The 14762-nt window shown below is 41.8% G+C and overlaps 1 protein-coding gene across 1 annotated transcript; it reads left to right on the top strand.

Annotated features, from left to right (window-relative positions):
- The first annotated feature begins 1745 nt into the window (after positions 1 to 1745).
- Positions 1746 to 5820, top strand: LOC306756928 (SRSF protein kinase 3-like). Its single transcript, XM_079241871.1, has 6 exons — positions 1746 to 2133; positions 2293 to 2390; positions 5018 to 5125; positions 5218 to 5287; positions 5360 to 5452; positions 5527 to 5820. Exons 1-6 carry the CDS (start codon positions 1818 to 1820, stop codon positions 5739 to 5741), a joined length of 900 nt encoding a protein of 299 aa, XP_079097997.1. The 5' UTR covers positions 1746 to 1817; the 3' UTR covers positions 5742 to 5820.
- Positions 5821 to 14762: the final 8942 nt, after the last annotated feature.

Here is a 14762-nt window from a genome sequence, read left to right as displayed (position 1 = left end):
GAAATAATTGCCTTGAAATCCTGCATAGTCTGCCTTTAAAATGTAATATCGGAAATTATCTGGCTTATCTTGACAAAATGAACTTTTTGCGCATCAAACTATTCAGGACATCTCGTGTCATTCAGAATGTTGCAATATAATACGCCATTGCAGTTTTCCAGATATTTTTGTTTGTTTGGCGCAACTTGCCATGGATCCAGTAGCATCCGGACATCAGAGCCAACCTGGAACATTAAGCTAGACGTCTATCAGCACACATTTGATAACATCACCAAAACGTGGCATCAGTTGCAGCATAAGGAGCTTAGAAGTGGACTCGTCCACATCTTTGACTTGGGGTTATACATATTTATAAACCTGCATATGTCAGTATTGGTTGATATCTGTATCAGAAATGAAGAGTTTGGTATATCTATCAACAGTAAAAGAACCAATATCAGACATCACTGGTTTGCTTCAGTGTTTTATTTTGTAGTTCATCTGTCTCCGTTTTACTTCCTGTTAGTTAGCACACCTGGTTTGATTTGCTTCCGTCACGTTTGCTGCTTTCCGCTTCAGCAGGTGCGCTCCTTTTACCGCCCACCGGGTGGGAGGAGTTCTCACTCGATTTAAACCATAAACCCACATGACTGGAAGCAACCAATCAGATCAGGTTTGTAGATAAACATAGGAAATGTTGCAACCTGATAAATAACGTTTATTCAGTAGATAACATCACATTAATATGATTCCTAAAACAACTTGAGCTGATTTTGATTCTTTTCTACAAATTTATGTCCCAGTCCAACTAATCGTCCTTATTTGTCCTCCAGTGGACTCCGTTGCACTTTGCAGACAACAACCTGAAAGAAATGAGAACAAAATTATAACTTTATTATTAACTTTTTTTTTTATTTTAATGATCAGTTTTGCACAGAAGGATCCATGCCTCTTTCGTTTTGGGAAACATTCTCTTTCCAGTAAACTCCTCCTCCACCGCTCCTCATTACTTCTCCAGGCTGATGGCAAAGGAGCGCACCTTACCTTACAACTTCCCAGAGTCTTCTTGTTTCCTGTTATTATCCTTTTATTTCATTAACCCTTGCTTTCCTGCACCTGTCTCATCAGCCTAAATTTTATTCCACATACCACACAAACCGCAACCAGATCTGGTAATTTGCTTTTATTTTGAAAAATCTCTCCTGCATCTGGATGCATGAACATGGGAGGCTGAGTTGTACCATGATGAATGTGATCAGTGTCACATTATCTATTATCTGCATTTAAATGTCCAGTTTGTGTCCTGTGATGGACTGGCGACCTGTCCAGGGTGTACCCGCGTCTCTCCTGATGGTTGCTGGGATAGACTCCAGCTTCCCCACGACAGTTAAATGGATGAATGAATGCAGTTTGCAAGGTGAAGCTGATGTTTGGAGCTTTGCTCTGCAGGGAAGTAGAAGCGAACGAAGAGCTTATTTGAAGCAGACTCCTGTGACTGGTTTGTGTCAGAGGAGACAGCAGCAGGTTTCGTTCGTCCATCAGCTGCTGTTGTGGTTTTATTGCACTGTGTTGTTAGCAACCTGCTCTTGCACGGCCTGCAGACTAAGCTCAGATCTTAAAGATCCGCTGCAGACATCCAGAGCTGTGATTATGTCTTTGTCACGGTGTCCAGTAGAGGAATAATGATGTGTCAAACACAGCTCATCGGTGCTGAATCTGCACCAGCGGCTGCTCTTCTAAGCAGACCTGAGGCTGAATGTTCACTGAGCTGCTTTCAGGCTGGTATTTTTCTCCAGCGCTCACATCTGATCTGCTCCCTGCAGACCAGCAAGGTCTCCATGAGTCCCATCAAGCGTCTGGCGGGGAGAGACAGAAGCCGTGGAGGACAGAAGAGACCATCTGAGCACCAACAGGACAAGCGCCATGTGTCCTTCTCTGATGCTGCAGCTCCTTCAGGCACACGTAGCTCCACTTGTGGCTCAAAGCTGAAGATAAGAAGACAGAGTTTTCTGTTTGAAGACAGACTGGACTCTGCTGCAGAAAACCTCCGAGACGTCACCATCTCACTGCCAAACCTCAGCCCAGGTGCTTCTGTCTCTGGCTCCAGATCAGCGTTGTTCCATCAGACTCCTCCTTCATCATCCTCAGCTGGCGGTCAGTCAGCACTTTCTTCCTCTCTCTCTGGGAAAACATGCACTTTAAAACAAACCTGTAAACTGATCAGTGTGTTTAAATGAGCTGATATGTTACCTTGATCTTCAGTTCAGGTTTGGTCTGATCTTTGTTAACTAGGAATCTTTCTGCATATTTTAGGCATCAGTGACCAGGATGGACTTCTGGACCTTCTGAAGCCTCAGAACGCCGACAGAATCCTCATCAAGATCGCCGACTTGGGCAACGCCTGCTGGGTGGTGAGCGAGTAGCATCCTGGTCTGCTGTGTTTCCTCCAGTTCCCATCGTTGGGAATGAACTGGTGCATGCAGCAGGTGTTTCAGTAGAACAGTCACATTTATCTCCGGTATCTTCAGGTTTAGAGCAGCGTGGGCCAGAAGTGAAACACCTCACAACCTAAAAACTGATTAGAAACGGATAAATCGTGCACTGATGGACCAAAAATCAAGTCTCCACCTGGATTTAACTGAGCTGACAGGTCGGAACCTTCTGTTGGACCCTTTGCTAAGTCCCGCCCCAAAATTGTCCCTGACCAATCATACGTTACCAAATCTAAGAGAGGAAGGTCTGGCGAGCTTTATGTTTATGATACTTGGGTTGGTTGATGTATGTCCTGTTTTCCCAAAACCCAAAACACAACTGGACAGATGCCAAATATGGATCAGCAATGTGCAAGACGTCACTCGCAACTGAATCCATCGAGATAACAAAAAACTACCATGTTGGTTCCTTGATGAGATGCTAACGCCAACTAGCACACAGCTGTTAGCAACAAGGCTAGTAGAATATTAACTAAAAGTTACCGGTGCTTTAACAGTGAGGAAGGTAGTTTTGTACCAGTTGAGGATAAACAACTATCAGATAAACACTAGTAAGTAACGCTGGTTGCCAAATATTTAGCAGCGGGTCCAAACATAACAGACACCGTCATCTACAGGGAGTCATAGATTAACGTTAGCTTTAAATAACACAATATACTGACAATGTGAGAACATTGTTGTTTATGAGTAGAAAGCTTGCCAGGCATAGCAACCGTCACCATTAAGAGGGGGGCGGGGCTTAGAAAAGGGTCAGTTCCTGCAGCTGCAGCACCTTATTTAACCCCGACTGATGCAACGAGCAGCTTCTCATTTCCCACACCAGTATATGGAATGGCGACGAAAAGAGACGTTAGTGTGTTTCAGAAGAATCAGATCATCGACATGAAGCAGAGAAAACATGGAAAGAGATGCAGAAACTAAAACTGGGTTCAGAACTGTCCAACGCATCGTTAGAAACTGGAAGGATGGGGGGGGAACCATCGTTTTCCAGGAGGACATGTGGTGGGAAAACATCATGAATGATGGCGATCACTTAAAGGTTTGGTGAAACCAGATGGAAGATAAACAGCAGTGGAACTAGATCTAGGCTCAGATCTAGGTTCAGATCTAGGCTCAGATCTAGAATGAGGTCAGCCAACGACCTGAATATCCTGAAGAGCAGGTTATTTCAGCTCATTTATTATTTCCTGCATCATCCAATCACCATGTTTCTGTCACAACCTCATCCTGCATCATCCAATCACCACGGTTTCTGTCACAACCTCATCCTGCATCATCCAATCACCATGTTTCTGTCACAACCTCATCCTGCATCATCCAATCACCACGGTTTCTGTCACAACCTCATCCTGCATCATCCAATCACCATGTTTCTGTCACAACCTCATCCTGCATCATCCAATCACCATGTTTCTGTCACAACCTCATCCTGCATCATCCAATCACCATGTTTCATTCACAACCTCATCCTGCATCATCCAATCACCACGGTTTCTGTCACAACCTCATCCTGCATCATCCAATCACCATGTTTCTGTCACAACCTCATCCTGCATCATCCAATCACCATGTTTCTGTCACAACCTCATCCTGCATCATCCAATCACCATGTTTCTGTCACAACCTCATCCTGCATCATCCAATCACCATGTTTCTGTCACAACCTCATCCTGCATCATCCAATCACCATGTTTCTGTCACAACCTCATCCTGCATCATCCAATCACCATGTTTCTGTCACAACCTCATCCTGCATCATCCAATCACCATGTTTCTGTCACAACCTCATCCCGCATCATCCAATCACCATGTTTCTGTCACAACCTCATCCTGCATCATCCAATCACCATGTTTCATTCACAACCTCATCCTGCATCATCCAATCACCATGTTTCTTTCACAACCTCATCCTGCACCATTCAATCTCGGCTATAAAGAAAAAAATCTGCTAAACAAAACAATTTTAATGACCTAAAAATGAAAACTAACATCTGGTCTGTGGGCTGTTTTTGACCCATCTGTCCCAGTAACACTGTTGGACTCAGGGACTGAGATAAAGACATTCATACTTCCAGTTATTTTTCTATAAATATCACAAACTGTAAAGGAAACTATGACTTTACTGCTGATGTTTGTGGTTTAAATCAGATGGAAAAAGGAACGATGAGGCGCATGTTTGTCACTCGTTGGTCTTTGTATTTATTTCTATGAATCTGATTCTGCAACTTAATGGAATTGATGCTGTGAAAAGACAGAATTCTGAGTATCGTCCTCTTTTCTTTCATGAAGGATGGTGCAGGAGGGTTAATAAAGGAAGAGAAGCTGATCAGCTGTTTTTCTGGCTAACCTTATGTTTCCATTCAGTCAGGGTAGGAAACTTCCCAGTGAGTTTTTGTCCACTGGTCCTCTTGGACGTCCTCCACGTTGCCCGAGTTTCTGTCTCACCTTGTCTCCATCCGTTTTCAGTCATTCCAGATTAAATTCATGACGACATCATGTGGAGTTTCTGTCATGTTTCCAGCTTTTTCTTGATCTTTCCACGTCAGCACAAACACTTCACTGAGGACATTCAGACATGTCAGTATCGCTCTGTGGAGGTCCTGATCGGCGCCGACTACGACACACCAGCTGACATCTGGAGCACCGCCTGCATGGTGAGACGAGAACCTGAAGGCTTCAGGATATTATTGCCTTTTATTAATCTGTCCTTCCTCTGGTGATCCTGGTGGCCTTGTGTGTCCTGCAGGCTTTTGAGCTGGCCACAGGAGACTATCTGTTCGACCCTCAGCCAGGAGCAACGTTCTCCCGCGAGGAAGGTGTGTGTTCCTAACCTCCCTTTATCCTTTGCTGAAATAAATACAGTGAAGAACATATCCACGTCCTTTCAGATCATATTGCCCACATCATGGAGCTACTGGGACCTCTTCCGACCCAGTTTGCCCTCTCTGGGAGAAATTCCAAACGATACTTCAACCGTAAAGGTAAAGCTGTGAGTTTAATCTGTAATAAAACATGAATGTATGGAAGTATTTTGCTCATTTCTTCTGTTCTTCAGGACAACTGCGACGCATCTGGAAGCTGAAACCGTGGAGCTTGTTGGAGATCCTGCTGGATAAGTACGAGTGGCGGCGAGAGGAAGCCGTCCAGTTCAGCTCCTTTCTCTCCACCATGTTGGAGCTGCTGCCACAGAAACGAGCAACGGCTGCTCAGTGTCTGACACACCCCTGGATCATCTCATGTGGTCCAGAAGCTGCCGGACCGTCTCTGTGACGTGGGACGTGTCCTGGCGGCAGCTCGGTGTGTTTGTGCCTTTTCAGTTTCAGCTCCGTCAGTCTCTTTTAAAGCTGAAACCAGAGACCCCTGCTGTGTGTGAGGGGGGTCCGCAGAAAGAAAAATGTTCTAAATTTCAGCTTGAAGCAACATGTATTTAAACGTTCAGTCCAGTAAATAAAGTTTTATGTAGAAATATAAACTAAATGCAATGGACAGGTTTGTTTATTACATGTTCATTGCATCACATGTTCATCTTTGTTGAATTACATTTTTTTTTACTGCAGCTTATCTGCTGAAAATACAAAATAAAGCTTTTTTTTCTTCAGTTTGCACCATTTTATTCCTTTGTTGTTTCTTATTTTCTATTTTTCATTTAACATCAGTCTGCTGTTGTTCTTATCTGAATGCAGATCATTAGTTTAGTTTTTATTTACTTTGCAAAGAATTTCACAGCCTTTATGTTTATTTCAATGTTGAACTCACTAATCCGCCAGGACCAAAATTCTGCACATGTTCAGAATATAGTTGGATCAAAACATATTTTTAATCTCTGACTATTGTCAGGAAGAATCCTTAGAAGGAATCCACAACATTAAACATCCACAACATTCAGCGCTTGAGCCGACATGCGAAGCATCACATAAACCTACTTTGAGCTTGTCGTGTTTCTGCATGAAAAACTGATTAAAGTTAGAAACCTCCGATCTAATCCATCCTCCAGCCGGTAAGGCACAGACTTTGTTTTGCTCATTATGTCATCGGTTTGGGGTGACGACCTATGATGTTGTTTTATTTATTGCTTGTGTTGTTCTCACCTCAGGTTTTTATAAATATGTTTAAAAAATGTTTACTGAGGAGAAAAAAATAGCAAGAAGTAAGTATTGGCAGAAGGGTTTCAGTCTCTTTTTATTGTAAATTAGTGTTACACTGCCCTCAGGTGGGCGCATCCTTCCATTTCAGTACATAAGTCTGATTTATTAATCAATAGGTAAACACAAAATCAGAGTTCTAAGTTCAAACTAAATTCACGTGATAAAAGGGGCCTGGGACACAGCAACTAACTACCCAGTGATGTCCTGGTACCAGGTACCAGGACTGGGAAGGCCAGTGGGAGAATCATTAGTCGAGATGCAAAGGCCGTAACAGTATAATTACTCAATAATATATAAAAGATAAATTTTCCTCTTTTCCTATGTAGGAATCCCCCAAACTGACAGCGAATCTCTCTGAGAAATTCTGTAGTTTATTTTTAGTAACGCATCCAGCAGTCATCAGCATTCAGACCATCAACAAGCCTGATTTTTCAAGAACTGTGTGATTAATTAAACTGATTAATAAACAATTGTGCCTTGCAGACAGAGGTGTCCAGTAACCAAGTACAAACACCTTGTTACGATTTATATATATATATATATATATATATATATATATATATATATATATATATATATATATATATATATGGTTTTTTTTTTTTAATCAATTATCACTTTTTGTCTGCAATACAAATCTGTTGCCCTCACTGATTCCTGCAGCTAAGCTTATATTTACTTAAATTCTAATAAAGGTTGTTGATACCATGCTTTTTGAAGTTGGACTTCTTGCATTACAATGCTTTCAGTAATCATATCTCCCAGGCCATGAAACACTTTTTAATGCTCATACATAGTTCTTTAAAATATTTGCATTGTACTTGATTGTGTTAATTTTTCATCTACATGGCTGAAAAGGTGTCGTACTTCCCAGCTTTTTAGGGCATTAACATTCTGATATATGACATTATAGTCATTATAACTTTTAGAAAGATGTTATTTTGAGGACTGCACTGTAGACCCTGGTGCCACAGTTTAATCGCTCCTTTTTAATAGTATTTTTCCACATCTGCATTACTTTTTTATACTTTAAGTTGTTTTTTAAATCAGTACTTTTACTTAAGTAAACAATTTGAGTTGGTACTTTTACTTCTACAGAAGTTATTTTAAACTTGAGTATCTATACGTCTACCTGAGTAATGAATGAGAATACTTTTGACACCACTGTTTACAGAGACATTAAAATGATAGACATTGTTAAAACCATGATTAAACTTAAAAACAACAGAAAGGGCGAAACAAGAGGGCATTAAATAAAAACTATTAAAACAATGATCCAGTTAAATAAATGGAGCTTAAGAAAAAAAAAAAATGCAGATTTGGAGTTTAAATGTAAAACTACCGAACTGCAGCTGAGAATAGGCAGGTCTTTAACCTGGATTTAAACTAAATGAGTAATATGAAATGGCTTTAACATGTCGTTTTACTTTTTAAATACTGAATAGACTCAATGTTTAAAAGATTTTAAAGTACGTTTATTAAAGACAAATTAGACAAAACATTTCCAGGAGGCAGCTTTTCCTACAAGCTGATGACATACGTGGCTGGGTGAATACAAGACATTAAGACTCCCCAGACGGCAGCATGTCCGCCTGTTCAGTCATTACGGACATTATGTTTCTCTTTGGGTTACCCAGTTATTACATTTATATGTACATTAGAAACAAATTTTACACAGAAGAATTAACTAAAGTAGATCTAAGCGGTAAACCGAAAGCTACAGTGCGCACGCGCACGTGTTTCAAACGTTCCCATGACAACAGCTGAACAACGGCACATGCGCACGGATTCCGACACACTGCACATGCGTGCTTGGAATGGTTCGCGCCTGCATGAGCGTGGCCATATACGCAATTGCTTTAAGACGTCACTAAGACTTTATTGCGTCATTTTTAGTCATATAACTGGGTTCCAAATAGACTTTTCCACATTCTGACTGAAGAACAGACAGACTGCAAAGACGATCTGACAACCTGCACAATACGTAGTGAAGATTTTTGAAGATTTTTCTGAGCATTTAAACTATTTCAAAAGAAGAAAACAATGGATTTTCAAGGAGAAGGACAAGTCAAAGTGACATCCAAAAACATTCAGCCCATTGTAGAAAAACATTTTGAGAAAATTGATGAAGCTCAGTGGAGTATGCTTGCCAATGGGATTTGCGACTCTGCCACACACGCCACCTTGACTGATATGGTTGTGGAAATCATCCAGTCGGTTACCACTGACATTTTAAAAGTTTACCTCCCAATGATTGAAGAGTGGACTGCAAAGCACGGACGCCCAGTAGCACCTGAGAAGATAAAGCCATCGCTTGGAGACTCAATCCCCGCCAGCATCGCCTCTGTTCTTGATGTCCCGCAGAAAACCTGTGAGATTTCTAAAGAGCTTACCACATTGATCGAGGAGGAGATCTCACAGAAAGTCAGCTCCACTGTTTCTGTAGTTATGAGCACTAAAGTTTGGCCGTCAGAACCTGCTGTTTACATAAGTGGTTCCATTTCAAGCCCAAAATGTCTGCACATCATGGTTTTTCATGCTTCTTCTTGCATCAGAAAACATTTGGATAAGTTGACGGGAAAATGCCTGGGACAATGTTGGAAAAAGAAAAAGAGCTCAACAAGAAGACCAGGTTCTGCACCTGAAATGGTGATTGAAACACCAGTGGAAATGGACAAGGAGGAAGCAAGATCTCTGATTTCTCTGCCTTTAACCACTGCAAGAATTAGTAAAATCCTTCTGACATATTCTGGTGAGTTAGACATGAAAGAATATTCTCCCTACATTCTCAACAATTCATTAGATTCTAGCTGTTCTAAATCTGTTAACTCCTTTCAGGAGATTTCTGATGCATCATCGGAAATTGTCAAAACTATAATAGATGACCTGCATTATATTGAATCTGGAGTAACTGATGGATCCAGTAAAGACTGTTGTGAGTGTATACCTCATTTTAATGATAGCAAAATAGTTGAGAAACTTAGCGACATTTTTACATCCAAGTCTGAACCCATGATGAGGACACCAAGTAAGGAACATAATCCAAGAGACATTTTCACCTCCAAGTCTCAACCCATGATGTGGACACCAAGTAAGGAATATGATCCAAGGGACATTTTTACCTCCAAGTCTGAAACCATGATGAGGACATCAACTGAGGAATATAATCCAAGAGACAGTTTCACCTCCATGTCTGAAACCTTGATGAGGACACCTAGTGAGGAATATAATCCAAGAGACATTTTCACCTCCAAGTCTCAACCCATGATGTGGACACCAAGTAAGGAAGATGATCCAAGGGACATTTTTACCTCCAAGTCTGAAACCATGATGAGGACATCAATTGAGGAATATAATCCAAGAGACCGTTTCACCTCCATGTCTGAACCCTTGATGAGGACACCAAGTAAGGAATATGATCCAAGAGATATTTTAACCTCCAAGTCTGAAACTTTGATGAGGATATCTAGCGAGGAAGAACGTCGAAGATTAGATTATATTCAATTTGTCAATACCGAGCACGGTAAAGTCATGTTAGAACTGTGGAATACATGGCAGGAAAAGAAAAACAAAAAATTCCTGGTTAATCTCAAACGTCATTCTTCTCTGTCCCCAAGGTATGATGACGCAGACATGTTACCAGGATATATTTCAGAGACAGATTCTTCAACTTCGGTTCTTACCATGACAACACTGGCCAATGTAACCAAAAAGCTGTCCTCTGAAGTAGGTTTTGAGGCCATCAAACCACAAATTGATGAACTCTATGATAGATTAAACCAGCCAGGGAAACTGCAGGAACATGTAATGAAAAACATCAATCATAATAACATCATTCGGACCTTTGCAAAAGAACTGACTGATAAAATGTATGATGTTTTGATGACGGACCGGACGTATCAAATTCCTGTTGTGCCACCAGAAAGAATTCTCTCAGATTCTCTCCTCTCTAGAAAAAGAGGGATGATGGACACAAGTAGTCATGTGCAGTTTTCTCCAGAAGTCCTGTATGCCATGGCAGAAGATGAGATAGGAAAGTTCCTTCAAAAGATCATTTTATGGAACGAGAAGAAAACTTCTGATCAAAGCAGCCACAGTGAAGAAGTGTCAAGCGCTTTAAGGGATATTAAATGTTTGATCGGAGAAATGATGACACCACTAGGAGATGCCAACTCACTAGGGTTCCCCATACTGTCCCCTAGTTCTGAAGAGCACGACACAATCTTCTCACATCATAGAGACTGTCTTACTTTGAACCACAAAAGATATGGAAAGAGTGACAGTGGATCAACATCTTCTTCAGGACTATCAGAAGCTAGTGGTAAAACAAATGGGAAGTCCAACGGTTATGGCAAAAGTGACACTTTCAAGTTTCCCACAAGCTCGAAAACAGAGATAAGGAGCGTTTCCCCCATGGACATGTTAACTAAACCTGGTTTAGGAATTCTTTCACCAATCAATAGTGCCAATTCCATTGCTGAAGAGCTTACCCAACAACAGGAGATGATCATACCAAGAACTGGCACGGCAAGTCCCAAAATAAAAGGACATATTGAAAGCTCACCATTACCTACTAAGGATATTATTTATGTCTTCATGACTCCTCTTTTCACAAAGCTTCATTCAAAAATCCTCAACAAAAAGGTAAAATCCTTAAAGCCATCAGATATAAATGTCATGAAACGACTTGTAGAAAAGGTGATGGAGAATGAAGAACTAGCAAACGATGTCCTGTCATGTAGAGAAGGACACATAAAAAAAATCCTAGAGGCAGTTGTTGGAGATCTGTGGAGAGAATTTGGTTCCTCAAAAATTGAGCTCATGCTTTCAATAAACTCAAATGACACATATTTTGATGAGGCTGTTTTAAAGTATCTGAAAGTCCATTTGATTACAAATCCACACCCAAAGAGAAGCAAACCGCCACATTTCTTCAGAGCTTTGGGAAATATTTTGATGAAACCTTTCAAATGTTTCTGCTGCACAGCCCACATTGACTGATAAACTTTAAACAAATCCAACTAACTCAAAGCTCGCATCATTAAGAAATCTACATTCATCTCAACAGATACAGTTTTACAGGTTTAAAACTCATCTCAGCATTCATCTCAGCTGGTTTGTAGAAACCTGGCAGGTGAGTTCAAACATACAAGAAGACAAATAATCAACAATGTTGTTTCCCTTTCAGCTTGGTCCTCTGAAGGGGTTGCCACAGCACTGTCAGGTCACAACCACCTTAGCCACTGCCACCTCCAACACGTAATTAACAATATAAAAGCAAAATAAACAAACAACAAAATTTAAAAATGGAATTTTGTTTTTGTTTTTTTGCCAGTGATTGTGATTTTTTTTTTTTAAGTTAAAAGCTACGGCTAAATTATCCCCATTTCCACACAGCAGAGTCCCTTAAAAAATCCCTGGATCCAGGAGGTGAGCCAGATCCAGATGAAGAAAGAAAAACAACAAAGCAAAGCAAATCAAAGCAAAGCAAAGACAAGCAAAGACAAAGACAAGCCAAGCAAAGCAACACAAAGCAAAGCCAAGCAAGCAAAGCCAAGCAAGCAAAGCAAAGCAAAGCAACACAAAGCAAAGCGAAGCCTAGCGAAGAAAAGTCAAGCAAAGCAAAGCAAAGCAGCACAAAGGAAAGCAAAGACAAGCGAAACGAAGCGAAGCAAAGACAAGCCACGCAAAGCCAAGCTAAGCGAAGCAAAGACAAGCCACGCAAAGCCAAGCCAAGCTAAGCCAAGCAAAGACAAGCCAAGCCAAGCAAAGACAAGCCAAGCCAAGCAAAGACAAGCCAAGCCAAGCAAAGACAAGCGAAGCAAAGCAAAGCAAAGTAAAGCAAAGCAAAGCGAAGCCTAGCGTAGCCTAGCGAAGCCTAGCGAAGCAAAGCGAAGAAAAGTCAAGCGAAGCAAAGCAAAGCAAAGACAAGCGAAGCAAAGCCAAGCCAAGCCAAGCCAAGCCAAGCCAAGCCAAGCCAAGCCAAGCCAAGCGAAGCAAAGACAAGCGAAGCAGATCAAAGCAAAGCAAAGCAAAGCAAAGCAAAGCAAAGCAAAGCAAAGCAAAGCAAAGCAAAGCAAAGCAAAGCAAATACAAGCGAAGCAAAGCGGAGCAAAGCAAAGCAAAGCAAATACAAGCGAAGCAAAGCGGAGCAAAGCAAAGCAAAGACAAGTCAAGCAAAGCCAAGCCAAGCCAAGCCAAGACAAGCCAAGCAAAGCAAAGCAAAGCAAAGCAAAGCAAAGCAAAGCAAAGCAAAGCAAAGCGAAGCGAAGCCTAGCGTAGCCTAGCGAAGCCTAGCGAAGCAAAGCGAAGCAAAGCAAAGCAAAGACAAGCGAAGCAAAGCCAAGCCAAGCCAAGCCAAGCCAAGCCAAGCCAAGCCAAGCCAAGCCAAGCCAAGCCAAGCCAAGCGAAGCAAAGACAAGCGAAGCAAATCAAAGCAAAGCAAAGCAAAGCAAAGCAAAGCAAAGCAAATACAAGCAAAGCAAAGCGGAGCAAAGCAAAGCAAAGACAAGTTAAGCCAAGCCAAGCCAAGCCAAGCCAAGCCAAGCCAAGCCAAGCCAAGCCAAGCCAAGCCAAGCCAAGCAAAGACAAGCGAAGCAAAGCAAAGCAAAGTAAAGCAAAGCAAAGCGAAGCCTAGCGTAGCCTAGCGAAGCCTAGCGAAGCAAAGCGAAGAAAAGTCAAGCGAAGCAAAGCAAAGCAAAGACAAGCGAAGCAAAGCCAAGCCAAGCCAAGCCAAGCCAAGCCAAGCCAAGCGAAGCAAAGACAAGCGAAGCAAATCAAAGCAAAGCAAAGCAAAGCAAAGCAAAGCAAAGCAAATACAAGCGAAGCAAAGCGGAGCAAAGCAAAGCAAAGCAAATACAAGCGAAGCAAAGCGGAGCAAAGCAAAGCAAAGACAAGTCAAGCAAAGCCAAGCCAAGCCAAGCCAAGACAAGCAAAGCAAAGCAAAGCAAAGCAAAGCAAAGCAAAGCGAAGCGAAGCCTAGCGTAGCCTAGCGAAGCCTAGCGAAGCAAAGCCAAGCCAAGCCAAGCCAAGCCAAGCCAAGCCAAGCCAAGCCAAGCCAAGCAAAGACAAGCGAAGCAAATCAAAGCAAAGCAAAGCAAAGCAAAGCAAAGCAAAGCAAAGCAAAGCAAATACAAGCAAAGCAAAGCGGAGCAAAGCAAAGCAAAGACAAGTTAAGCCAAGCCAAGCCAAGCCAAGCCAAGCCAAGCCAAGCCAAGCCAAGCCAAGCAAAGACAAGCGAAGCAAAGCAAAGCAAAGTAAAGCAAAGCAAAGCGAAGCCTAGCGTAGCCTAGCGAAGCCTAGCGAAGCAAAGCGAAGAAAAGTCAAGCGAAGGAAAGCAAAGCAAAGACAAGCGAAGCAAAGCCAAGCCAACCCAAGCCAAGCCAAGCCAAGCCAAGCCAAGCCAAGCCAAGCCAAGCCAAGCCAAGCCAAGCAAAGACAAGCGAAGCAAAGCAAAGCAAAGCAAAGCAAAGCAAAGCAAAGCAAAGCAAAGCAAAGCAAAGCAAAGCAAAGCAAAGCAAATACAAGCAAAGCAAAGCGGAGCAAAGCAAAGCAAAGACAAGTGAAGCCAAGCCAAGCCAAGCAGAGCTAAGCGAAGCAAAGACAAGCGAAGCGAAGCAAAGCAAAGCAAAGCAAAGCAAAGCAAAGCAAACAAAAGCGAAGCGAAGCAAAGCAAAGACAAGCGAAGCAAAGACAAGCGAAGCCAAGCCAATACAAGCACAGAAAAGGAAAGGAAAGGAAAGCCAAATGTTAATCAAAACAAAAAAATATCATGTTTCTATTGTCATAACTTGAGTATCCACAAGTGAGATCTATCTATCTATCTATCTATCTATCTATCTATCTATCTATCTATCTATCTATCTATCTATCTATCTATCTATCTATAGACATTGCATGTTTGTTCTCTTGCAGTGATGAACAGTTGTTCCTGTTCTGGATGGTTGCATCCGGAATGTTGTTCCTGTTCTAAATGGCAGTGTCCAGAATGTTGTTCCTGTTCTGGATGGTACTATCCAGATGTTGTTCATGTTTTGGATGGTTGTATCAGGAATGTTCTTCTTGTTCTGGATAGTAGTATCCAGAATGTTGTTCCTGTTCTGGATGGTAGTATCCAGAATGTTCTTCTTGTTCTGGATAGTAGTAT

Source organism: Telmatherina bonti (genome assembly GCF_933228915.1).
Source record: "Telmatherina bonti genome assembly, chromosome: 6".
Taxonomy (NCBI): Eukaryota; Metazoa; Chordata; class Actinopteri; order Atheriniformes; family Telmatherinidae; genus Telmatherina; species Telmatherina bonti.
Note: the sequence above shows the minus strand (reverse complement) of the source record. Positions and strands in the feature narration are given on the sequence as shown.

Coding starts and splice junctions, on each gene's coding strand:
- LOC306756928 (XM_079241871.1), top strand. CDS start 1,818: ATGAGTCCCATCAAGCGTCTGGCGGGGAGAGACAGAAGCCGTGGAGGA. Junction 2,134..2,292: donor TTCATCATCCTCAGCTGGCG/GTCAGTCAGCAC, acceptor TGCATATTTTAG/GCATCAGTGACCAGGATGGA. Junction 2,391..5,017: donor TGGGCAACGCCTGCTGGGTG/GTGAGCGAGTAG, acceptor TTTCCACGTCAG/CACAAACACTTCACTGAGGA.